At 45.9% G+C, this 25046-nt stretch overlaps 1 protein-coding gene across 2 annotated transcripts in view; it reads right to left on the bottom strand.

The window, feature by feature from the left end:
* The window catches only part of LOC144115204 (annexin-B12-like), a 43779-nt gene that overhangs the window by 6112 nt on the left and 12621 nt on the right, over positions 1–25046 (bottom strand). For both annotated transcript variants that reach the window (XM_077649476.1, XM_077649477.1), the window contains 4 exons: positions 24483–24687; positions 15621–15700; positions 12199–12255; positions 8046–8235 (listed from right to left, as the gene is read on the bottom strand). In XM_077649476.1, coding sequence (XP_077505602.1) covers positions 8046–8235; positions 12199–12255; positions 15621–15700; positions 24483–24687 — 532 coding nt within the window. The remainder of the gene's footprint in view (positions 1–8045; positions 8236–12198; positions 12256–15620; positions 15701–24482; positions 24688–25046) is intronic.

Below are 25046 nucleotides of genomic sequence, written 5' to 3'. Positions count from 1 at the left end.
TTCTTTGACGGACCCAGCAGGGCCATGTTGTCCACATTCCGAGTGTGCACCACATCGCTCATTAAACACACACAAAGATAAGGCACTTTTCTTTCAAAGCAGCGGAATCGCCGGACGCAATCGCAAAACGGCGAACAGGTGTAACTTCGTGAAGACTGAGCGCCACTCGGTCAACGTGGTCAGAGAAACCCAAGTGACGAAACGGCGAATGGCGAACGTATGAGACCCGCCACGATGGCTCAGTGGTTAGGACACTCGGCTACTGATCCGGAATACCCGGGTTGGAGCCCGGACGCGGTGGCCGCGTTTCGATGGAGGCGAAACGCAAAGGCGCCCGTGTGCTATGCAATGTCAGTGCACGTTAAAGATCCCCAGGTGGTCGAAATTATTCCGGAGCCCTCCATTACGGCACCTCTTCTCTCAGTCCCTCCTTTATCCTTTCCCACCGAGATGTGAGATAGGTCCTGCACAATTTCCTTCGCCAACAACCAATTTTCTACGTATGGGACAAGCGATAACTGCCCGCGACGTCGCCGACAAGAGCAAGTTGGCGGCGATGACAATCCGGCAGCCACCTCGGAGTGTCAGAGATCGCAGGGACCTCTACTGGCAACAATGAGGTACCGAAAGTGTGCCAAGCTAAGCCAACTGCAGCATAAATCCACCTCAATCCAAGATGGCGCCTTTTGCGTCGGCGAAAAGCCGATAAGATGGCAGATTTTGGCCCGCAGGCGACTGAAATTAGTCCGAAAAATCGAACTTTCGGACTTTTTAAGTCCGAAATATCCGTCACGAATATGTATGCGCTTCTATGGGGTGACTGACGGTGCCTCATCGAGGTCCAAAATATCCTACAAGCCCAAATTATTGGAGTCCGAATTGCCTGTCGGCTACTGTACATATTCACGATGGATATTTTGGACTTCAAAAGTCCGAAAGTTTGATTTTTTGGACTAATTTCAGTCGCCTGCGGGTCAGAATCGACCATCTTATCAGCTTTTTGCCAGCGCGAAAGGCACCATCTTAGATTGAGGTGGATTTACTCTGCAGTTGAATTGGCTTGACATACTTTCGGTACCTCATTTTTGCCAGTAGAGGTCCCTGCGATCTCTGCCACTTCGAGTTGGCAGTCTGATTGTCATCGCCGTCAACTTGCTTTTTTTTGTCGCGGGCCGTTATCGCTTCTCTCTATCTCGCTAGTTCATTCCTCCATGCTTGTCTCATACGTTCGCCATCGTCGCCATTCGCCATTTCGTCACTTGGATTTCTCCGACCGCGTTGACCGCGTTACATCCGTTCGCCGTTTTGTGATTGAGTCCAGCAGTTCCATAGCCTTGTCTTTGCGTGTTTGACGAGCGGTGTGGTGCACACTCGGGTTGTGGACAACATGGTGCCACCGGGTCCGTTAAAGAAGCGTGGGAAGTATTCCACTATGACCCTTGAGAAAAAGGCGGCGATCATTAAGCTAGTGCTGAGTGGGCGAACACAAGCTGACGTGGCCAAGGAGTTCCCTGTGTCTCAACAGACGATTTCGGACCATGTGAAGAATAAGAAGATTTTTTCCGCCTTTGAGGCATCCCACAGCAGCATCCATAAAAATGATACAAAAGGCGACCACCCCGAATTGGAAAAGGCCTTGCTACTCTGGCTTAAAGCTGCTTTAGCGACGAACCTTCCAGTGTCGGGTGACACATTGAAGGAAAAGGCAGAGACCCTGACCGTTAAAATGAACATTGAAAAATTCAAGTTCACAGATGGATGGCTCCGCAGGTTCAAGAAGAGATATGGCGTATCTTTCAAGATGTGCGGGGAGAGCGGAGCTGCCGACCCAGCCACGGTAACAGACTACCGTCAAAATAAGCTGAAGCCTTTGTTGAACCAGTACAGCACGGAGGACACCTTCAATTGTGATGAGACCGGCCTTTTTTTCAAGATTATATCTGACCGCACCCTCTCTTTTTCGGGCGACTCCTGTTCAGGGGGGCGCCATAGTAAGGAAAGGATCACAGTAATGGTAGGTGCAAATGCCACTGGCACCGAGAAGCTGCCGCTCCTTGTAGTAGGAAGATCCTAGATGTTTTAAGGGTGCGAAGAACGTTCCCGTGTGGTATTGCAGCAACCCCAAGGCATGAATAACTCGTGCATTATTTGAAGATTACGTGTATCGACTGGACCGAAGTTTTGAGCGGCAGGGGTGACAGGTTATTATTTTTGTTGATAACTGCGCGGCTCACGACACCATCGACAATTTGAAAGCCATTCTGCTCGAGTACCTGCCGCCAAACACAACTAGCGTGCTCCAACCAATGGATCAGGGGGTGATTAAAAACCTAAAGGTGCAGTATTGGACCCGTCTTCTGCAGTGCACAGTCCTTTGTTTCGACAATAAAAAAAATGTATGCCACGGACCATTTTGCGGCAGTTAGCATGCTGGCCGACGCGTGGAAGGCAGTCAGAGGTGAAACTATTGCCAATTGCTTTAGGCATGCTGGATTCTCTGCCGATGAAGTCGATGTCGCAGAAGACTGCAACACTTCCGAGGATTTGACTGCGGACATTGGCGAAGACCTCATCGCTGACCTTCGCGGGAACAGAATATACATTCCAACGGGCTCCACGTTTCGCTAGTTTGTTGAAGTGGACAACGGCCTCGATATGTGTGCGAACCTCACGGACAACGAACTTGTGCGCCAGGTTCTTCAGCCTGAAAACGAGTCAGACTGACGACTCAGGCGGTCTACCACAACCATCGATTGCTCAGACTGCAATGCCGTGACCTTACTGTCTAGCAAACACAGCGAAAGCACAACTTTGGCGCAAATCGTCGCCAGCAAGAGGAATTTGCTGCAAGGTAAAATCGGTGACATTTTAAGCCGATTTCACATCAATAAAGTGATTTTTTGTACTTCACGGATTTTTCGGACTGTTCGATTATTCAGACCATTTTTCGGGTCCCTTCGTGTCCGAAAAACTGGTTGGCGACTGCATTTCATGAAGCCAAAATTCTTGATCCAGTGCTTCAGAACACTTGGAACAGCACAAATGATTCAATTTGGGTAAGCCATGATATGCAAAATTATGCAATGTGTGTGCTGCTCTCAAACTGATGACACAGCTAACAGAGTTGCTTGTTCTACCAGTCACGAGTGCAAAGACAATAATGGCTGCAGGTGCAGCCTGTCACAACCATGTTCCTTTGCAGGGCTTTGCCGTAGAATATCGCACACACTCAGGTTTATTGGTCCTTTATGTACAATATACAGCTGGTTACAATATTTCATTCTTTTTCTTTTACAAATGTCAACTTGAGGACAATGATGACGACTGAAAAAACAGGCTTTGGAAAATGCTTTGTAATGGCATGCTAGGTCAGTGCATGAGGCTAAAGAAAATACTTTAAGGCTAAAATGCTACCGGTCCCAGACAACTCACGTTTAAAACCATCAAGTGACTAGTAAAATTCATAGGATAGTTGCACTATGTGCAAATGCCATCCAACATTCTATTACTGCATACATACATGGCACGGACAGCTGTGAGTATCACCAGATAATTCTGATTGCAGCTTGTGCTTGGCCTGAAGGGGTGGCATGAGCACTATGCATAGGGATGCACAAAGTAGCTTACCAACAGATACTGAACTGACAGTAGTGTACTAAATGACACTCAGTCAATTTGGCATTTCACACTCATATACACATGAGTATAGACTAGTGCAAAATGGGTCAGTGCTTTTAGCAGCAGTGTTTGCCAAAAACAGGACAAGAAAAACAATGGCATTCCAGCATTAACAATGCACAAAAAAGCATGGAAACAAGAATGAAAAAATCCACAAAGCACATGCCACTTAGAAAAGGCATGCATTAGAGCACTGTCAATGCAGGTTAACTATCCAGGCAATAATCTGTTATCATTAAGATTCACAAGTGACAGAGTCAATCAAGTTTTACTTCAATGCTCCGCACAGCTTTTGCGCACTAAAGTTTTATTTTCCATCTTCCTGCATGTGCCATGTAACATCAGTACAGTAGAACCCCGCTGTTACGTTCCTCACTGTTGCGTTTTCCCGGCTGTTACGTCGTTTTCGTCCGGTCCCGGCATAGCTCCCATAGGATCCAATGTATTGGGTACCCCGCTGTTACATTGTAGCTGTGAAAACGTTCCCACATGATACGTCGCAACCTAGCACCCCGAACCCGGCCGGGCAACGCGCGCCAACCGCCATTTTGACGAGTCTTGGCCAGGCTTAGCTACGGAATTGGCTACAAGAACATGGCCTCCGAGATAACCCCCTTGCACGCGCGTGGGTAATCTCGGAGGCCACAAAAAGCCGCACGCGAGTTGGAGAGATTGCCACTAGATGGCCACTGCCTCGTCAGCCGAAGCGAGTAAAACCCGCGGGCCCGCAGCAATCCAGTCTTTCTTTGTGCGGTTCAACCCATCCGAGTCGTCCGTGTCCTTCCGTCAACAGCTACGCTGCCTACGCCTCGTCGGGCCTCGCTAACACCACGAGCGATTTGTCGTCCTTTGATGGCGTCGCGCAAGCGCAAGGCGCTTTCCCTCGAGGAAAAGCTGGATGTTCTCAACGCAGTCGACAGGCAGCCAGCGCGGAAAAGAGTCGACATCGCCAAGGATCTTGGTCTGCCACCCTCGACGCTTAACAGCATCGTCTCGAAGCGTGCCAAGATACAAGGGAATGCCGCGCTCTTCGGCCCGAAAGCTAAGCAGGCTCGTGGCGCCAAGTATGGAAACCTCGACGAGTCGCTTCTTACTTGGTTTAAACAAGCTCGCGCTGCCGGTGTTAACTTCGACGGCAGCATTTTGCACGAGAAGGCGATGAAAATAGACGACCGACTGGGCATCAGTGACTTTGCGGCGTCAAATGGCTGGATCGACTGTTTCCAGAAGAGGCACAGCATTGCGTATAAGACGGTATCCGGGGAAGCAGCAAGTGTAAACTTGGAAACAGTCGACGATTGGAAGGCCACATTATCTGCCATAATTGAGGGGTATGAGGCTCGCGACATTTACAATGCCGACGAAACGGGTCTTTTCTTTCGGGTGCAGCCATCCAAGTCGTTAAGCCTGAAGGGCGAAGCATGCCACGGAGGCAAATGCAGCAAAGAACGATTGACGGTGCTCCTTTGCTGCAACATGGATGGCTCGGACAAGCTGAAGCCATGGGTAATCGGAAAATACAGAAACCCACGGTGCTTAAAGAACATTCGCCTGCTGCCATGTCACTATAGAAGCAACAGTCATGCATGGATGACGGGTTCTTTGTTCGAAGAATTTCTTCGTTACTTCAACAAAAAGATGGGCTCCCAGTGCAGGAGTGTTGTCCTTTTTCTGGACAATTGTGCTGCCCACCCGAGAGACCCGTCGTTTCTTCGAAACGTTAAGCTTGTTTTTTTTCCTGCAAACACTACAAGCCACTTGCAGCCGTTGGATGCCGGCGTCATAAAGAACTTAAAGCACTCGTACAGGAAGTCCATCGTAAAGCGCTGTCTGGTGCGTATTGATCGCGGACAGCAGCCTACGATCGTTTCAATATTGAACGCTATGCACTACGTCGCTTCAGCGTGAACTGCAGTGAGCGCGTCAACTGCACAGCACTGCTTCGCGCGGTGTGGCTTTCGCATGGACGGCGGAGAGGAAACTGCCACGGAAGCTGAAGAGACGGAAGCAGCCTCTCATGATCAAGAGCTGAGTGAAGCTTTGAATGCACTGGGTGCCACGGGAGTCAAGTATGACGACTACGTCGCCGTGGATGCTGCTGTCGTGACGTCCAAGTGTCAGAGTATCGCCGAGATCGTTACAAACTAGGTCACGAGTGAAGCCTCAGACTGTGATGACGAGGAGCACGAGCCGCATGATTCCGGGGAGTTGGCGGACCCGAGCTTTGGAGAAGCCGTCGCGGCTCTGGACCTCCTCCGCAGGTACGTCGCACCGCAAAGCGACGCTGAGAGCAATGCGGCTTTCCAGGCCATCGAGAAACGCGTGGTGTTTTCCAGCGAGCGGAAAAAACGGCAATCGACCATTCTCGATTTTTTTAAGACCCAAGCTCACTTGATGTCGAAATAAATTGTTTCAAGGCAAAGCTGCACTGTTTTCATTAATTTTCGGACCTTTCCACACTGTTGCGTTTTCCCGGCTGTTACGTTTTTTTTCGCGGTCCGGTGAAAAACGTATGAACGGGGTTCCACTGTATTTAGGTGTTATAACAATTTATAGTATACCGATGCATTAGTGCATGGACAACATTTTTTTCCACTCCTACAGGCATCATTAATGATAAGTGGGTAATTTCCAAGTCAGGAGCATTAAATTAAGCAAACAGTCACAAATAATATACAGGGAATGGTGTCAAAGGAATTAGAGCTGCAATAGCAGTGATTAAAGAAAAACTACAGAGGGGTCAAAATGGTGCATAACCAAATGTACAAGATGCTTTAAAATTTCTGGCTGCAGATACTTTTCCTTTTACAGCCAGCCAGGTACTTCCCCAACGTTTATTATTAGTTGGGAGTTTGACGGCACAAGGGCAACCAAGGCCAAAGAGCACCAAAACAATGCTTATTCAACTCTGTGATACTAGATGAAATGAATAGACTAACAATGCAGTGTACATAGCTGGAATCGATAAATGGCACCTAAATATGACATAAATGTGGTGTTCTGAGTTCGGTAAAAAATATAAAACTTAGATGGAAGCTAATATCTGGGCTCTGCCATGAGCAAGAGGGACAGCAGTCCTCTCCCACAGTGTTTGGCTACGGTGCCCTCTTGTCAGTGCCAGGGTACCCTTTTCAACAAGTTATCATGACCAAAACAAAACAAAACAAAACAACTTTATATGGTCATTAAAATTCTGTCTATTTCAATGATGCATGATGTCGTCAAATGGTACAATGGGGTCATCCCCTAATAAAAGAAAACGATGGAATGGTACAGTAGAACATCGTTAACTTGAAGTAATTGAAACCAGGAGAAATATCTGCATTAACCGGGTTTTTGAATTAATTTAACCAAATAACAGAAAATAAAAGTGGACCCAAGCAAAAATTTTGTTGTGGGAATGCACTATCTTTATTTGACGAATACTGCCACGCAAATGTCAACCCCTAATACATAGACCTTGCTGGCCGAAAAAAAAAAGAAGTTGGCTCCAAACAACATTTTGATGAGAAAGCACTGGCTACTGAGAACACAATGACATATAAACTTGTATGCAACCTGCACACAAAAATGAGTATGAAGCATGAAAATGATATGTCACAAATCTGTGACACTGGGTGCAAGGCTTAATTTGCTGCATGCAATTCAGCTGTCCTGTTAACATTTCCTTTGGTACTGACAGAACGTCTCTGCTGACGACCTTGTAGGGGAGCTAAGGCTTCACAAAGTGTGAAAGCTGCCTTTTCTTTTGGTATTATTTTTAGGCGCTTCGCTCCTGTTGTAGGCAAAGTCAGGTGAACATCTGGGAACCACGGCGAACCAGAGGGAGAACCTGAACATTCTGAAACTTTCCATCCGAACACTTATCAGGCTGGCACACCGAGAGTGGAGGTGAACAGTGTGGGCTTTTGAAGGCTCTGCTATCAAGGTAAGATCAGGCTGCCAAACAGTGCTGCAAACACTGTGCTACCAGTGACTGCATCTTGTCGGCATGACTTTACTCATCACTCGCAAGCTATAAGACGCGGGGCATCCGTATAACAAAAAAAGAGCGGGGATGGTAAAAAGGGCGGTAGGCCGGGACAAGGGCCCTAGTGTCCGGAGTGGAGCTTGTGTTTTGCTAGAGGCTTACGCCACTGACTCGTGAGCACATGTGTCTCTGGCTCGTCTTGCACTTTAATAAGGTTGGCGGCAAAAGTGCTTCGTGGCATGGTGTGGCATGACCTAGACGAGACTCATTTCAAGAATGCGGCTAGCACCAATCAATCCTAGAAAATGCTATGCAGGTATTGCAAGGCACCTCATGCTTACTTACATCTATTCTCAAGAACAAAAGAAACTGAAATCTTTAAAAAAAAGGCTCTCACCTATCGTAAGCAGGGCTTGCCTGAAGTTGCCAGACATCTCCTTCTTGATGGCCTCCATGATGTCATGGTTGGCGAAACGCACATACTCGCGGAACACTTGGCGCAGCTGGTCGTAGCTCTGGGAGGCCAGGATGGCATTGAAGGTTGACTCATCCGTGCCCCACTTGGCCACGCCTGCCTGGTACAGTTTCTGTGCCCCATGGATGCAACGATTAAATATGAAAGCCATTTCCCAGCCAGTACTATTTCAAGACCATCAAAGCAATTCATTCTAGCAGTGCTCAGATGAAATAAGAAAATCTAGGCAACTTTAAAGCGAGCATCTCCCGGCCTGTTTGCTTATGACAAATTACTGCAGACTGACTACACATTATGTGAAACAAGCTATGAAGACTGTTGCAAGTTTATACTGGCTAGCACAGAAGGTCTTAGAACAGTAGCAGGGGAAAACAGCTGCAGGAAGCAGTGACAACCTGTATAAGCTTTAGAATAAAAAAACAGAGCACCTTGGTGTATCCCATTCAGCTTCAACAGATACAAAAAGTATAAAGGGGTGAGCCAAGAAACCGGAATGCATATGCTTGAAGTGGAGCAGTTCACTAACAGTGTTGATTCAACTGTCCCATGGTGGGCCAAATGTGAAAATGCCTCAAAGCACCAACATTCTGAAGAAAGCTACTGTCACTGAGGTATCTTACATTTGGCCATGTCAAACCCAAAGTGTATGTTACCAAGTTACACATCAAGTCGCAAGTAGAGTTGAATCTCTATAATTCGAACTTCAAGGAGAGTGCAGAGTGAATTATGGGAAGCGCTAAAAGGGATGATAAAGGAGAACACTAAACCTAGATAGAAAAAAAAAACAACTGAACAAAGATTAACAATCTAACTTTTACTAAGAACGGAGCTTCGATAGGCCAGAAAGTTGGATAAAAAGACTGGCTCATCGTCCATGAACTGGCTCATCGGAAGCACTGTCGCAGTAAGTGTCAGTACAGTAAAATATCGTTACTACGAACATCAGATTAACGAAATTTTCAGATTTACGAAATTTCTTTAAATCCCCACCAAAATGCCTATATTTTCAATGTAAAAAACTTTCAGTACTATGAATTTAAAATTACCGAATATTTCAGAATAACGTATGAAATTTAATCTCGCAATCGTCGCAAGACGCTTCGTTATTACGAAGTTTCCTACCAAATCCGTGAAGATGACGCCTATCATCAACCGAAGCAGCAGCTATGCGCTGGGGAACCCGTTGCAACGGATACAGCCCCAGCGGCATCGGCATCAACGCGAGTGTCGCGTTGAATGAATATAGGCTAGGCGGCGCAAGCTGCCGCCCGATACAAAACGTAAGGCCATTATCATCCAGCGTGTGGTCGCATACTGCGCCGTAGTCGTAAGCCTATTGAACGCAGTGTCACCCCGTTGACAGCGAACGGTAGGATCTGCAAAGTTATTGGCGCTGCGATTGTGTTGTGCATTAGCTTTGCTGGCAATGAGTTCTCCTGGCCCCCGCGTTAAAAATAAGCGACGCCAGTTTTCGCTTAAAGAAAAAGTGGACATTCTGTCGCAGCTGAATGCTGGAAAAAAGCAAGTGGACTTGTGCAGGGAGCTTGACATCACGCCGTCAACAATGACAACCATGCTCAAAGATCGGGACAAGATCATAAAACTACATCGAGAGTCGCAGCTGGCTCCCTCAAGAAAACGTCTGTGGCTGGGCAACTACCGTGGACAGCGACTTTCGAATTATGTGGCCAGCGACAGCGCGGCGGCTACATCCGCGGAGCTCACCACAGAAGACATAGTGACTCAAGTGCGTGAGCAAGAGGAATGTAGTAGCGACGAAGACGATGCCGACACTATCAGCGCACGAAGAGGAAGAGATTGTTTCCTGCTCGGATGTCCAAGTCTTTCTAGAGAAGACCCGATCATTCCTCGTGCGCTGCAAAGATGTCCCCGATTACGTGCACAGGAAGGTCGAGGATGTGGAGGCGTTCGTCCTGCAGCACTTGTCTACTCGCCAGAAAATAACAGACTTCTTCAAGCAATAAATTGTAGTTAAACTGTGCCCAGCGTTATCGTTTATTATTTACTTACCAACACGTAAATCTGCTGCAAAGGTAGGTAATTTTAGTTCTTGTGATGCATTACTGACATGAAAATAGTGGTTTTTCAGTACTACGATATTTCAAAATAACGAATTCAATTCGGCGGTCCCGTGAAGTTCGTTGTAACGAGATTCTACTGTATATGGTAGTTAGGGAAAGTTGGATAAAAAGACTGGCTCATCGGAAGCACTGTCGCAGTAAGTGTTAGTATATGGTAGTTAGGGATTAATGTCCCACAGCAGCATATGGACTATGAGGGGTGCCATAGCGGAGGGCTCCAGAGTAATTTAGACGGACTAGGGCTCTTTAACACATCATCTGCGGTGGCGATTTTCGGAGCCCTAATCCCTGTGTGATGTGGCCCACTGGTGGGCCACCTTTAATTTTCGTGGGTGAAACACGACAATGCACAGCTATAATGCACAGCGAGCCACGGCGAAGCTAACTTCTTGGAACCAGCAATAAATGGCAACAGCGACATGGCATGTGTGCTTTTTGAAGGCTCTTTGATAAGTCAGGGCTGACCCACAGATTCACTGCACCACACAGTATTTGTTGCCGCACAGCATGAATACACTACGTGACCCACCAGTGACCCACAACGCAGTTAACGCGTTAACGTGTGCGGACAGTGCACAACACATGGATGTTTTTGCATTTCACCTCCATCAACATGCAGCTGCCACAGCCAGGATTCAATCCTGCAACCTTGGGCTCAGCAGCAAGACGCCAAAGCCACTGAGCTACGTGTCAAATTTCACCATGAGGGTTACAGAGATGCAAGAATGTGAAGTGAGCAACACTTCGCATGCTGCACACTCAGTCTGTGTAAAGCATTCATGCACAGCAACTTCAAAAGTGCAAGCCCAAGCTCTTAGGGTTGTTGTGCCTTTTCTGAACAGTAAGGATGGCATTAGCATCAAAAGCAATAAACTGAGCTTCATGGCATAACAGTATGTATGGTGGCACCATCTCTATGCAAACACTATGACATAGATGTGTGAATGGTGGGAGAAAGTTCTGCTTTTGGTTGCTTTCACTGAGTGGTCAAGAAATTTGACTTCTTTGGCTGCTTTCTCCAACTGGTCGAGACTCCCAGTTTTGTCCGATTCTCCATCAAGACGTCCATAATGACGTCACATCACCTGCATTCGGTAGGAGTTATATGGGGAAAGGATTCAGGAACTTCAGCTGCAATTTCCTCAGCAATGCAGTCAACTTTTAACCCACAAAAAACAGTAGCAACATTCTCAAAGGGTAACCTATTAACTTAGCGCAGCTTCCCGTTTCTTTGATCTTCCCCTTCAGCATTCCTGTAATGCACGTTATGTTGACAGGACCAAAGGTACAGTTCAAACAAGCTGGAAGTTTGAACAAGAGAGTTCGAAGTGGCAAGATTTTACTATGTGAGGAATTTTTTAAAGGACTGGCAGAACATTATGGCATTCACCTGTAGCTAATATAGTTCTGCAATCTCCTAATCAGTATCACATGATCAGCTAGAAATATATGAAATGAACTAATGCTATTTTTTTTTACACGTTTAGTTCTATTGTACTAGGACCACCCTCATGTCTGAAAAACGATCACTTTATGAATAAGAATAAACAAATATGGCCTCAGCAGGATGTGCTGCCTACCAAAAAAAAAAATTCCTCTGACACATTAAAAAGTATTTGAACAAGAAATTCCAGATTTCCAAGTTTGTAGGTGACACCCCATATTTTGTTTTATTAAAAAAAAAGGTAAAGGTCTGAAAACACCTACACCACGAGAAGCATAAGCATTCTTAATGCAAAAAGTGAAAAATTCAAAATAAACATGGCTGTCCAGGTGCCTCATGTGCGTCTGGTCCTCTAGCTTATCTTGCATTACTTTTGGTGCTCCTGTGCAAGGAATACTCCACAACCTGGCCGCAGAGTAACTCAATTAACTGCACATCACACAATTTAATGCCCATTGCAGTTCCCCCCCATTGTTAGTGATGTGGATGAAAGTTTTTTGAATCCACTATATATACACTGAACACTCACCTGTGCGTCCTCTGCAGCTCTGTTGGCATCTACGGGCACTCCCTCTTGACGTGAGGCCTGGAGGATAAACCAAATAAAGCAGTTTACAGGACACACTTCAAAACACCCAAGTGAATGAATGATGAATCAAAACCACTCCTGACAACTATGTTTTTTAAGCATGTTGGCTGCTTATAAGTGAATGCTAAATCAAGAAACAACCTCGCTTCTTATGAAAATACTTCAGAGCGAGAATAAAGCTAGACACCAACAAACACTAAGCAAACAGAAGAACAGATGCTATTTATGCCACACAAATGATGATTATGATGAACTTTTAGGCCACAATGGCATCTGCGGCCAAAGAACGCCATGGTACAAGGTATTTTCGTTTGCTCAAGGTGGGGTCAAAGACCCATATCCCAAGCATTTCACCCTGAATAAGCAGAGCACCAGGCCAGGAGAAGCTTGTACCCATTGTATCCTCGGTGGGTACTTGGTGGAACTGGGGATCAAACCCCATACCTCCCACACGCGAGGGTCCCACAAATGCAAAGAAATTCAGAGCTGACCTCTATGTAACATTCTGGTTGGAGTTCACGAAAAGATTGAAGAGTGAACAAGACCCTGTGATAGCTGCACAAGTTGTGGTAAAATCACTTCTTTACAGGATCTAGTGGAAGGGACGTACCGTAAAAACCGGAATATAGGTCGAACTTTTTTTCAAAAAACCATGGTGAAAAGTCGACCCCCGTCTTATATACCGGTCATTGGCGGAAAAAATACAGAAATCTTGCAACAATGGGTGACTGAAGTCAACAGCCTCCATCACCATCGCCATCAGCAGCAGTGCTGCCATTTTGCGTTTTAGTAGATGCAAAGCGGAAGCTAACGGCAATTTACCGTCGCCTTCAAGAAAAACACGATTGAGTACGAGGAAGCTCACGGGAACTTGGCGGTACAGCGCGAATTTTGAGTATCCGAAAAGAGCATTCAGTACTGGCGGAGGCAGAAGCTGCGTATTACAACTTGCAGCAAACAGAAGAAAACATTTCGTGGGCAGACCGTAGTGTATCGAGAATAGGAAGGAAACGTTGCGCTGCGAGCAAGATCGCTGCCTGTGACTGCCGAATGCATCCGCGTGAAAGCGGCAGAGATCGCGCGTGCCTCTAGACTCACGAGGGCGCAATTCAAAGGCTCGCCATCCTGGTTGCGGCGATTCATGAAGAGGAGGGCTTTGCTCTACGGCGCCGTACTTGCCTGTGCCAGAAACAAACACGCGGGCCGATTGGTGCGCGATATTGTTAAAAAATTTGCCGGGTGTACATACAAGCAGCATTTAAATGAAATACTGTCACCATTGTCCAACCTCTCTAGTCGCATTTGTTTCAAAGTAAGGATGTCTTTCGGTACTTTTCCCATTGAAAAATGATCTTTTTCATTTTTAGAATTGGTTAGTTAGGGGGTCGACCTATATTCCGGTCCGACCTATAGTCCGGTTTCTACGGTAACACGGTGAGTCATGTTGCCCTTCAATCCACCTTTCGTACAAACAACCCGTGCACACGCAAAGCTCTGGCACTGACTGATGCAAACCATCAATACACCACTGTTCCCCACCACTGCCATAGTCAGCCCATGAGAAATCATGAAAACAACAGCGTCAGTGAAAAAATTAGGGCTAACTTAACATACTTAGCGGGACCCCCGTTTCAGTTACTAAGACAACAGCTGTCATGTGCTTCCATTACTTAGCAAGGTGACACTGAGGGAGTGAGGATGGCAGGGTACAAGACAACAATGAGTGACCAGCAGTGATGCACACATGTTCGTGCTAAAAACAAATACTCCCTTGAACTTGCACTTGCCACATACAGGATGCTTCAACAAAAATTGCGTGCAAAAGTGCAATTTTTTTTTTTCAATTAAGGTGTTTTCTTCAACATAGTATTGTCACTGGTGGCAGACATCAAAAAACAGCCAAGACTTGTTAACAAACGAGCTGGTTAACTTCATGTTACAGTTAGACACCTCACTATAATTAAAGAAGCGCTGCTGGGTTAAGTGCACTTGTACGCATAGCTGTGTGCACTCCTCAGCTTTGCAGTTTCAGCATGGCATGCGTGCAGGACCACAATTCCTTGCAAGAAGTGCCCACAAGAATTGCATTTTTGAACTAAAAATTGATACAGCTATTACTATTAACGGAGAGCTGCAAACCTAATTACAATGACGTGCCTTATTGTTATAGCTAAAAACTTAACTATCAGATTTTTAGTTGGCCCAGCTTGTTAGCAACACACCTTTCCGAACAAAAGTATTATCAGTGCTAACAGTTTTATGTAAAACAGCCTTTAGATCTGGTCACGAATGAGGCAATGATCACAAAGCCTTTTATGTGGAACTTTGTTGCATTCTTGCTTCATTTGATGTGCGTTTTTGAAGCCAAACATTCTCAGGTTTACCCCCTGTATGCTCCATTTGCCGAGTAAATGTTTTCGTTTCAGTTTCTGGTTCCCTTGCTGTGCACTTCTGACACCTGAAGAATCCACTGTTTATGCCTGTAATCTATGGTTAATTTAAAGGGTTTAACAACCCAAAGCGACTCAGGCTATGAGGGACGCCGTTGTAGAGGGCTCTATCATTTCAACCACCTGGGGTTTTTTAATGTGCACTGACATTGCACAGTACATAAGCTTCAATCAAAATGCAACTGCCGCAGCCGCGATCGAACTTGTGTCTTTTGGGTCAGCAGCCGAGCACCATAACCACTGAGCCATGCAGCAGCTGTAATCTATGTTTTGCCAATTTTTTTTTAGCTCCTGGATCATTTACCCTGCTTTGACATAATAAGGTATAATGCCCCGAGCCCCTGTTCACACCCTGCTTTTTTGTACTGTACAACTCCCCTCTATAATGCACTCCAGGCCAAGAAGGTAACAAAAATAAAAAAAAAACACTGCACGGATATTTTTCAGCACTTCGCACTGCGTGAGAAGTATCTGGATCTGGTGATGTGTGGTGCTAGGCACACTCCAATCAGGAATATGCTTGTGATGCTGTGACAACAGTGTAGGCATTTCACGAGTTTTGTGTCTGGAGTTGTACAATTCAAACCTCAGCATAAAAAAAAAAAACTCCAAGCCACAAGATGCCTTGCTTTATCATGCTTTAACCTCATTTATACAAATAATAAACAAGCTTCAGCCTATGAAATGGCTCTTCTGTAAATCGTCATTGCTCAATAAGCGTCAAAGTTCAGTGTGAGTCACTACTGCTACCTAATGCTTATGCCATTCTCTAAAGAAAGCGGCTTTTAAAAAACTTGCACATTTGATGCCCTTGAATAGCCAGTCAATCTAACGCAACTTGATATTAGGGTTTATCGTTCTGGCAAGCTTCAGTGCTTTAATAGAAAACCTCTGGAAACAATGAAACCTCACCGTCAACATAGAGACAAGAATACGTTGGAAGTCTCCAGATGTCTCGCTGATCACAGCTTTCTCAAGGTCCTTGTCATACTCTGCAAAGAGCAAGAATAAAAAGATTTCACTCAGCTTTTCACCCGCTTATGCACGCAAATGTTTAGTTTAGTTTAGGGGGGTTTAACGTCCCAAAGCGACTCAGGCTATGAGAGACGACATAGCGAAGGGCTCCGGAAATTTCGACCACCTGGGGTTCTTTAACGTGCACCGACATCGCACAGTGCACGCAAATGTACTTGCATTTTATTTCATTTGTCCACAAGAGTACACAGGTACTACTGCATAGACCGCTTATAACGCATACCGCAGGAGTCGGGAAAATCCGCATTATAAGCAGTACTGCACTGTAACCAAAACGTAGTTTTTCCCTGCATTCACATTTTCAGAATGGCCAGCCTACCTTTCAAAGTGCACCTGACAATGCATCAGACGCACAACACTGCAATCACAGGCAACAAAGACGTTTATTTGATCCTTTTGTCGAAGCGTCGCAATGAATGAAAGAACATTATTCTAGTCTGGCACTGCGACTGAACTGCGTTGCTAGTGGCTTCATCTTCAAAAACAGTGAAGCACTTGCTCGCTGAGCTTTCTCTGAGCACAGTAGAGGTACAGTTTGTTGCAACAGTCGAGCACGTCTCTGCACGAAACTTCTGCACTTTCACACACAACGCTGTCGGAGTCGGCGTCGACGTGCTTATCTCGTGCCAGTCCTTGCAACACTGAATACAACCGTTCAATGGGCTAAAACCATCATGCCACAAAATGTTTACAAGGCACCTGGCCTTGGCTTACAATATTGAGCCACTCACAGGAACGCCCTAGGCTCTGATCTCACGAAACCATTCAAACAAAGCAGCGATATCTTTGTACTCTGATGCATGAATCCGCTTCCTTGCAAGCGACGTGGAGTCTTCCTGCAGCTGTAGTCGCATCTTGTTTCTGCTATTCTAAATAGCGGACACAGTAAAGTTGGTGACGCCATACTTTTTTGCCACCGTAGGCTTTTTCAAACTGCTCTACGCCCCTCACAATGCTCTGCTTGGTTTCGAGAACTTGTCGTTTCCTGGCTTTCGGAGGAGCAGACGCCATCAGAACTGAAGACAACCGAGGCTGGTAGACATGCTCACGCTGTCAACTTACTGCTACACGCGACGACACATCTCGCTCATGGGCTCAGGCGTGACAAGACCGACAAGACGCTGTCGTATGTGCGCTTGGTACAAGCAGCGCTTGCGGCGTCATGCCATGCGCTCGCCGCTCCAGCATGCTCGTCTGGCCGCGCCATCACGTGCTTTCAAGATTTGTCCAATCAGTGTGCCCAACGGAGGGGCATCGGAGAGAGAGGAAAAACGCCTGCTTTGCGACTCCTTGTTTTTTTTTTATCCTCTCCTGCCTTCAGCCTTGCCTTGAACCACACTGCCAATGCTCCCCCGCCCCGCCTGTTGCCCCCCATCTTGCGCAATCTAAGAAGCGTGCTCCTCGCACCCGCCAGTACGCGGGCCGCCAGGCCAGGCTTTCCAGAAACGGCATTATATGTGGTCTTCGGTTACGCGCTGCCGCGCATTAAGTGGTACGCCAATAAATTGAACTCTATGGGAAGCGAAGCAGTTGTCACAGAAAAGCCGCATACAATGCGGTACCACATTATAAGAGGTTACGTTATAAATGGTCTGAGCTGCATAACAAAGCTGACAAGTGCAAGATGCCAGGCCAGCAGTCAGATGAAGCAGGTGGAACACAACCGAAATTTCCTTAGACAACCATTTCTTGGGATATGACAAAATTCATCATCAAACTACAACCTTTCTCCGTAAAGTTTCGAGACTGATTTATTTTCTTCTCTAGAAATGATCCCCCAAAACAAATGTTGGCGCGTATGTGTAGCGCCATCTTTTCGGGCTAACCTGAGCTATTTATGTTAATTACTGTGGCAGCCACTAGATAACACTACATGTAGAAAAATGTGTTGCCACTAGCCATCTGCACATTCTACTATGAGTGAATGTGGAGAGACGGATGTCCACCTCAAACAGTGTGTAAACACAAAATTCTGTGCGAAGCTTGGCAAGACAGCCACACAGACGTATGAGCTCCTTCGTGACACTTACGGGAACGAGACATTATCGCGGCCGCGAGTTTTCCAGTGGCACAAGAGGGTCGTTTCGGGGAGAACATCGGTGGAAGACGACACAATGCAGGGGAACCCTTCAGCCTCACGGAATGAAAACAACGTGGCTCGGATCAGGAAAATCGTACAGCAAGACCGCACCATTACAGTCTGCATGCTATCAGATGCTCTCGACATTAGTAAGACAACATGCCACCAAATTTTGCGTGAGAACTTGGGGAAACGAAAGCTGAATGCCAGACTTGTGCCTTACTCCCTGACGCAGGACCACAAGGACACCCGGGCACCAGTGAGCGCTGATTTGCTCGCCGAGCCACAGAAGGATGCTGCATTCGTCGACAGCATCATTGCTGAAGACGAAACATGGTGTTTTCAATAAGACCCTCAAACAAAGAGGCAGAGCGCTGAATGGCGGTCCAAAAGCTCTCCGGCCTCGAGAAAGGTGTGGCAACAGAAGACGAAAACAAAGACGATGCTGGCAGTTATTTTTTCGATGCCAGAGGTGTCATACACCACGAGTTCGTCCCACAAGGGCAGACGGTGAATCAGGAGTTTTATATCCGCGTGCTCGAACACATGCGTGATGCACTGTGACGACGTCGCCCTGACTTATGGGCATCTGGACAATGGAGCCTTCTCCACAATAACGCAAGGCCGCACACTGCTCTCAGCGTGACAAAATTTCTCACCAAGCACAGCATTACTGTACTTCCCCATCCGCCATACTCGCCTGACCTCTCCCCATGCGATTTTTTCCTGTTTCCTCGTGTGAAGAGAGCCCTAAAAGGTCGCTGGATGGGGAGCGTGAAGGCCATTCAAGACGCCACGACAAAGGAGCTGACAGCCCTGCCAAAAGAGAAGCATTTTCCAACTTTTCCAAGACCTCAAGAAGCGTTGGAAGCTGTGTATCGACTGCAAGGGAGACTGTTTCGAAGGGGTGCTGCACAAATTATTTCAATGTTAAACGCATTTTTTTAATGGACTCAGTCTCTGAACTTTATGGACAAAGGTTGTAAAACTGTACAGAATGCACTGTAGCAAAAACCCTCACATACCACCCAGTGCCGTAATAAGTGCGCTTTTCAATAGTTTACCGGATTTTCTGGTTAAAAGTATCGCTATTGTATAAGTTGTGCTCCCCTAAATGGTCACTGCAAAGAAAGCGTTTGTCACATGTGCAGGCAGAAGCCAGTTTTCAATACTTCAATTTTTTCTAAAGCTGCAGCAGCAACATCCAACACAGATGAACATTGCCGGTTATTTGTTGTTGAATAGAAAGCCAGCCTACTAAGAATGTGCAAAAATGAACGACAAATGAAATGGCTCCATTTATTCAAAAGGTCCAAAGCGCGGTGCCCAGATTTGTACCTGCCAGGTGTCTGCGGCCACACTATTTGCAGTGCGCACGTGCCGCAACCGACACAGTGGCATGCATCAATAGAGAGATTTAGCATAGTGCGATGAGCTTCTGCACACCACCAATGTGCACGCACTTACTGGTCCCGATAGGGCAACCATGCAAACTGCAGGCCAATGCCTTGTGACATCCACAGGACCGTCTGCTCATGCGCAGTGGCTCCCCATGGAAACGGATCGCACTATGCTTGAATCTCTAATCTGAGGGTGCACAGTTCCCTTGACTTCCGCAGAACGAGTCTGAGCTGACTGCAGCAGCCGCAGCCACTCTTCTCCGCATGAAGTCGCGAGCACGAATGGAGCTACTACAAGACATGAGATGGGTGCCCCTTGCAACGCCTGAAGCGGGGTGGCGCTGGAAGCATGGTGCGTACGCCTAGCGGGTGTCGTGAAGTCATCGCTTAGGAAGCCACAGCTGGGCAACGACGCAGTCGCATTTAAAAGCAGCAGATGGAGGCCCAACATATAGGTGTCTCACATCCCACAGATACATTACTGCTGCATGTAGGTCAGCTCCCTCAAATTCTGATGGCCATATTTGCAGAAAGTTGGTACAGCTTCAATGGGTGTGAAAAAGCTCCAGTGCATTTTTTTTTTCATGACATGCCCTTGTGTGTTTGAAAAATACATGGTTCCAAAAATGCCTAATGTGCCGTTCACCCTTTTTTGTGCGCCAGAAGAATTAGAAATATACTCTGTTCGAAATTACACGGACAAAATTACTGACCAAAAAACCACTATTCACACATGCCTAGTCGCACATGAAAGTTCCGTCACAGGCGTACGCATGAACTTGCATAGAGCACGTATCATCTGCGAGGTCAAACCAGATGATATTAGCTCTTAGCGCAGCAACAAAGCAAGTGGCACAGAAAGCTACAAGATCTGCTAGCGACTGCCACAGCAGATGTACACCCGGCCAATTCATGTTCAAGGGGAGGATGTGGGGCTAAAATTACTACTTTCACTAAAAAAAAAGTTGTGTTGGTTTGGATTTCTGATTTAATACCACTTTTTGGCATTTTTGGTGATCTGCACTGTATAAAAGAAGAAAATGAATTCTTTTCACAAGACAGTGGTGCGCGTTTGCCTTTAAGGCGTGGCCACAGAGCAGACAAGAAGCCGAATGTGGAGTGAATGCCAAAGTTAGAAAGTTTGCTTTTCGCGCTTTTGAATCATGGGAGACCTATCAGGAGAACACCTGACCACCAAAGGAAAACTGAAAAAAGGGAGGCCTATTCTCGGCCGTGGCAACTGCGGATTGGCTGACAAACCAAAACAGAAGCTTGGATTGGCAGAAACACAGCGAGTGACCTCCCATCACTGTTTTTTTGCCACTCGAGCCTTGCTAAGCCAGACTTGGTTTTGGTTGTGTTCAGTGCTGGTTATTTGTTTATCTTTCCAATCAACCAAGGAAAGCATTCCACAAGTGCAGACAAGGACGCTGGACAGCTCTTAAGCTGAAAAAAAAAAGAAAACTTGAAGCAATTGCTATAGAGCTGCATCGTATAGGAAATAGGAAAAGGGAGACTCAACCTATGCAGCAGGGCACTTTCAGTAATTATTTGACCATAAATTAAACAGCACATTCTGAAATCTCTAAACCCATTTTTCTTGCTTTGTACTTTTTCGGAAAACAAAAAAAAAACGTTTGGAAAACTCATTTCCAAACTGCTTTGCCAAAAGCTGCTTTCAAGGTGGTTGCTAGACAAATTTTGTCAGGAACAAGTGGACGTACTGAATTTTTAGATTCCTGAATTTTTGCTAACAAAAAATTATCAGGAACAAGAGAAAGACTAAAAATTGTCAGCCAGTTACTGCTTTAGGATACTGTATTTTGTACAAACAACACGACCACAAATATAACATGAGGAGGAAGTCTGCCTTCAGGAAAATTGATAATGAAAGCTCCAATAGCAACAGAATGGTCGATATCACACAGGCGCCTAACATGCCCACAGCAATCATCACTGCCGCACTGCTATTTTGGACCACCACTAAATGCCATTGCCTTTTCGTGTTCATCCTGCCGAGTTCTGCACCATTTAGCCCTTTTTCAGAGTACAGCTCTTAGGTGCCCGTTCCTGCGTTCCGCGTCTGTGTCGTCGGCATAACCAGCTGTCCAAGCTGCAGACTGAAATGCCACCAGAAAGATGGCAGCCATGGGAAGATCCCGGAGCTGTAACTCAAACTTCGCATTACCGACTGCCGCAATCGTCTGTCAATCTTTTTCCATTCCTTGCTCAGTTCTTTTCCTTGCCTGCCCTCTCCCAATGCCATGTGCAACTTTCTACAGCCTGTGTCACTCGACCCTCTCATTCCACGTTTACAGCCATTCTCTTTTGCCTGTGCATGGCATGCACTTTATCTCTAAGCCCCAAGGTCACTGAAAACTTGGCTTCTCCTTGCAGCTCACGAGCCTATTGGTTGAGGCCACTTTAGGCACCTTGTAGAGTAAAAAACAAAAAATAATTTTTGTGTACTTTGGTTCCATGATGACAATGATGGGCTTCTGGGCGCAAGGGCAGCTTGGCCAAAGAGTGCGATGGAACAAGTTAATTTTCACCTATACAAAGTGGGGTCAAAGACCAGTTTTTCGATCGCTTCACCTCAAAGGAGCATAGCACCAGGCTGGGAGGTTGCACCCACTGGTGGCCCTGGGAATCGAACCTCGCACCTCACACACACAAGGCGAATGCTCGAATCACTAGGCCATCGCTGCGGTAATACTTTGGTTCCAAATAATATGAACAACATTCTGAAGCAGATAAGTTAAGGAAAAAAAACTAAAGTAAATACTAAGTATCCTGTCTGCGGATTGACAGCTAGGGTTCCACTTCCGTTTCCTACCACATTCCGAAGCACCTGGCCAGTTTTAGTTTCCAAAATTGATGGATCCCTGCTGGTAGGGCTAAAAGTCGAGCAGGATTATGGGTTTACGAGGTCTAACTAGGCCTCCAGCAATTCTTCCAAGGTGACCCAGCATCAGTTCCCCTATATCCAAGCTCCTAACCATGTTATTAATAAGAGAGCATTACTTGGCTCATTGTGTGAAAACCCTGAACCCATAGCCAAAACAAAAGCATGCAAGTAATGTCATCAACTGAGGTGTCCACTGACCCAGGAAGCCAGTTATGCTCGTTTCTTTTCCTCAAACCCAATGGAGCCTAAACCTTGCACTGGTTTTGAGAAAGGGAAAGGCTCATAAGTGCCTCAATTTGTAGGTGGATGCCACTGCCTACTCACAGTGCGATTGAGGTGTACACTGGCGCAGTGAGGCAGTTACACTTGCTTTCGCATTTACACATCATAGAAATTGCTTAGGTGCCCCCGTAATTTTTTTATGAACCAGCTTTGAGCCCTTTTACTGAAGGCTGAAAGATCAGCCCTCTTGCCAAAGTTACAGAAGGTGGAGGGGAACGCTACAAAAATGAAACAGCATTCCGTCCCAGATGTCTTTTGTTAGAGCTGCAACAGTGAACATACAAAAGGGACAATTTAAGTGCTTGCACAAGGGTAGCAGTCCACTTGAACCTAACAATTACTTCACTTGAAGGCAATCTCCAGCTTATCTCCCTTCTATCTGTCTGCGTGCCTGTCCAGGCTACACAGTGTGTTTACATGCATGAGTGTCTGTGCGAGCATGCTTGCGTGTGCGATGTACAGACCAGGTACTTGAACAAGTGCCCCATTCACTGGAGCAAGACAATGCCCTGCTTTTATCTGTGTGTGTACCCCCAAATCTAGATTACCTCATTATGGCCCGTCACACATTCAAGCTGCTAACTAGTAAAAGAAAGTGTAGTCAAAGCACTCAAAATAAAATGTCACTACAGCAAAATTATTGCCAAAATGCAGCAGCCCTTAACAGGTAATGCACAGAATTGCCATAGCAATATAAATATATACATTTTTTTGCATGAAAATCTTCAATAAGTTGAGAAAAACATTTTTCTCCGTTTGGGCTACGAGGATAAAATACACCTACTTCAATCTTTGCAAATGCACAGAAATGAATACAATAGCAATATTAATGCTTGCATTGATGTATATGTCAGGTGGTGTGCATGCTCTACCATAGACCATCATCAATCAGTAGCACCAGCAATGACTGCAGCTGGGTGGGCCATCCAGTGCCATATGCTATGGTTTGAGCGTTGACAACTGTCCCATAAAATTCAAACCAGAAGGCTGAAGGTACACTGATAAAATGTGCCTTGACCAATGACATCTTCAGGCTGAAAGGACATGCAGGTTGCTTCAACCCAGTCATACCACAACCAACCTTATCAAGCACGAAGATCAGGAACTTAGGCCAACACGATGAGAGGACTAGCACCTGAATCAGCTTTAATGCACATTAAAAATTATTCCACCATGAAAGCATGGCAGGTGCATGCAGGGACCACATAATAGAGAGAGAAAGCTCTACATGTAATTTCAGTTTTGAAAATGGGCTATAGAGCCAAGCTGAACAGGCTTTTATTGTGCGGGAAACCTGACTTCAGATGCTCCACAGAGATGCTATTTCTAAGATATAACCCACTGTAATGCCAATACCAAGGAAGACAAACAGAACATCCTGAAAATAAAACCTTTCTATGCACAGCAGCCTTCAATACCTTTGTTCACTGGCAATTTCAAAATGAAAGTTCTATAACCGACCGTATTTACGCGCATAATTTGCGCACTTTTTATTCAGAAATTAGGTAAGAAGGGAGTGCGCAAATTACGCGGGGATTTCGTGAGCGCGACTTAAAAAGCTCCACAAAGGTCCTAACGCGCAATATAGGTATAGTGTATGTTGCTGCGTATACGTCAGCACCCGGACCCGCACCCTACGCTGGCCAGGCCCCGAAAAAAAGTTCACTCCAAATGAAAGGCAAATTATGCACGTAAATACGGTATTTTTCTTCATGTCCTCAAAGTCATCATAGCAAGATTACTAAAATATACTTTGTAATTATTTCAAGTAATTTACAACAGGTTGAGCTAAGTGCAACCTGACTGCACATTCTAAAATACAGAAGCTTCAACAGCTTTCCTTCAGCCTATGTGCAAATACAGCTAAGCTAATGCCAAGATAAATTGTTTACATCCCAGCTAGACTAGCTTGCTTCGAACTATTCAGCAACAGTTTCTAGAGACAGATGAAATTCCTGTGCACACCAGTAAGCACCTACACCAAAGAAACACCACACTGGCTTCACATCATGGCTCTACAAGTAGAGCTGCAAAAGAAGCAAGGGTAATGAGAGAGACCTCATACTTACTCTGTTTGTAAATCTGCTTTATGGCAGCTATTTCAGCGTTGGTGCGGGTGCAGAGGATTTCAATCAAGCAGTCCTCATCGGTGCCAGCACCCTTCATGGCAGCCTTCAGCTCAGACGCCAGAAATTCATACAGAGGTGTCATCAGCCCCACAATGACATCCTCAAACTTGCCAGACAGCTCTGACTTGAGATCCTTTACAAGGTCCTGCAAGAATTATGCCGAAAGGAGTGAATGCAATCACAGAGAAGCAAATGAAAGAATGGCGTAAAAAAATAGGAATGATGGAAGATGAGATTCACCCTACATACTTGAATGTTATTAAAAGACAATACAGCAACAGCGTCCCCCCCCCCCTTTTTGCTCCATGCAAATTATGATGTATGTGCACAATGTGCAACACAGCTGTGTAATTTCACTTAGCTGTGACAAAGTATACCCCAGGCAAATGGGCAGACTCAACAAATGGTAGCGAGAAAGTTGGTCTGGCCTAAATTTAGCCTAAACTGATGCTGGTATTCAAATGTTTGGTTCTTTAAGCAATATATACAGTGGTGTACAAGACC

Source organism: Amblyomma americanum, chromosome 1, assembly GCF_052857255.1.
Source record: "Amblyomma americanum isolate KBUSLIRL-KWMA chromosome 1, ASM5285725v1, whole genome shotgun sequence".
In the NCBI taxonomy this organism is placed as follows: domain Eukaryota; kingdom Metazoa; phylum Arthropoda; class Arachnida; order Ixodida; family Ixodidae; genus Amblyomma; species Amblyomma americanum.
This window is presented reverse-complemented; position numbering and strand designations above follow the sequence as displayed.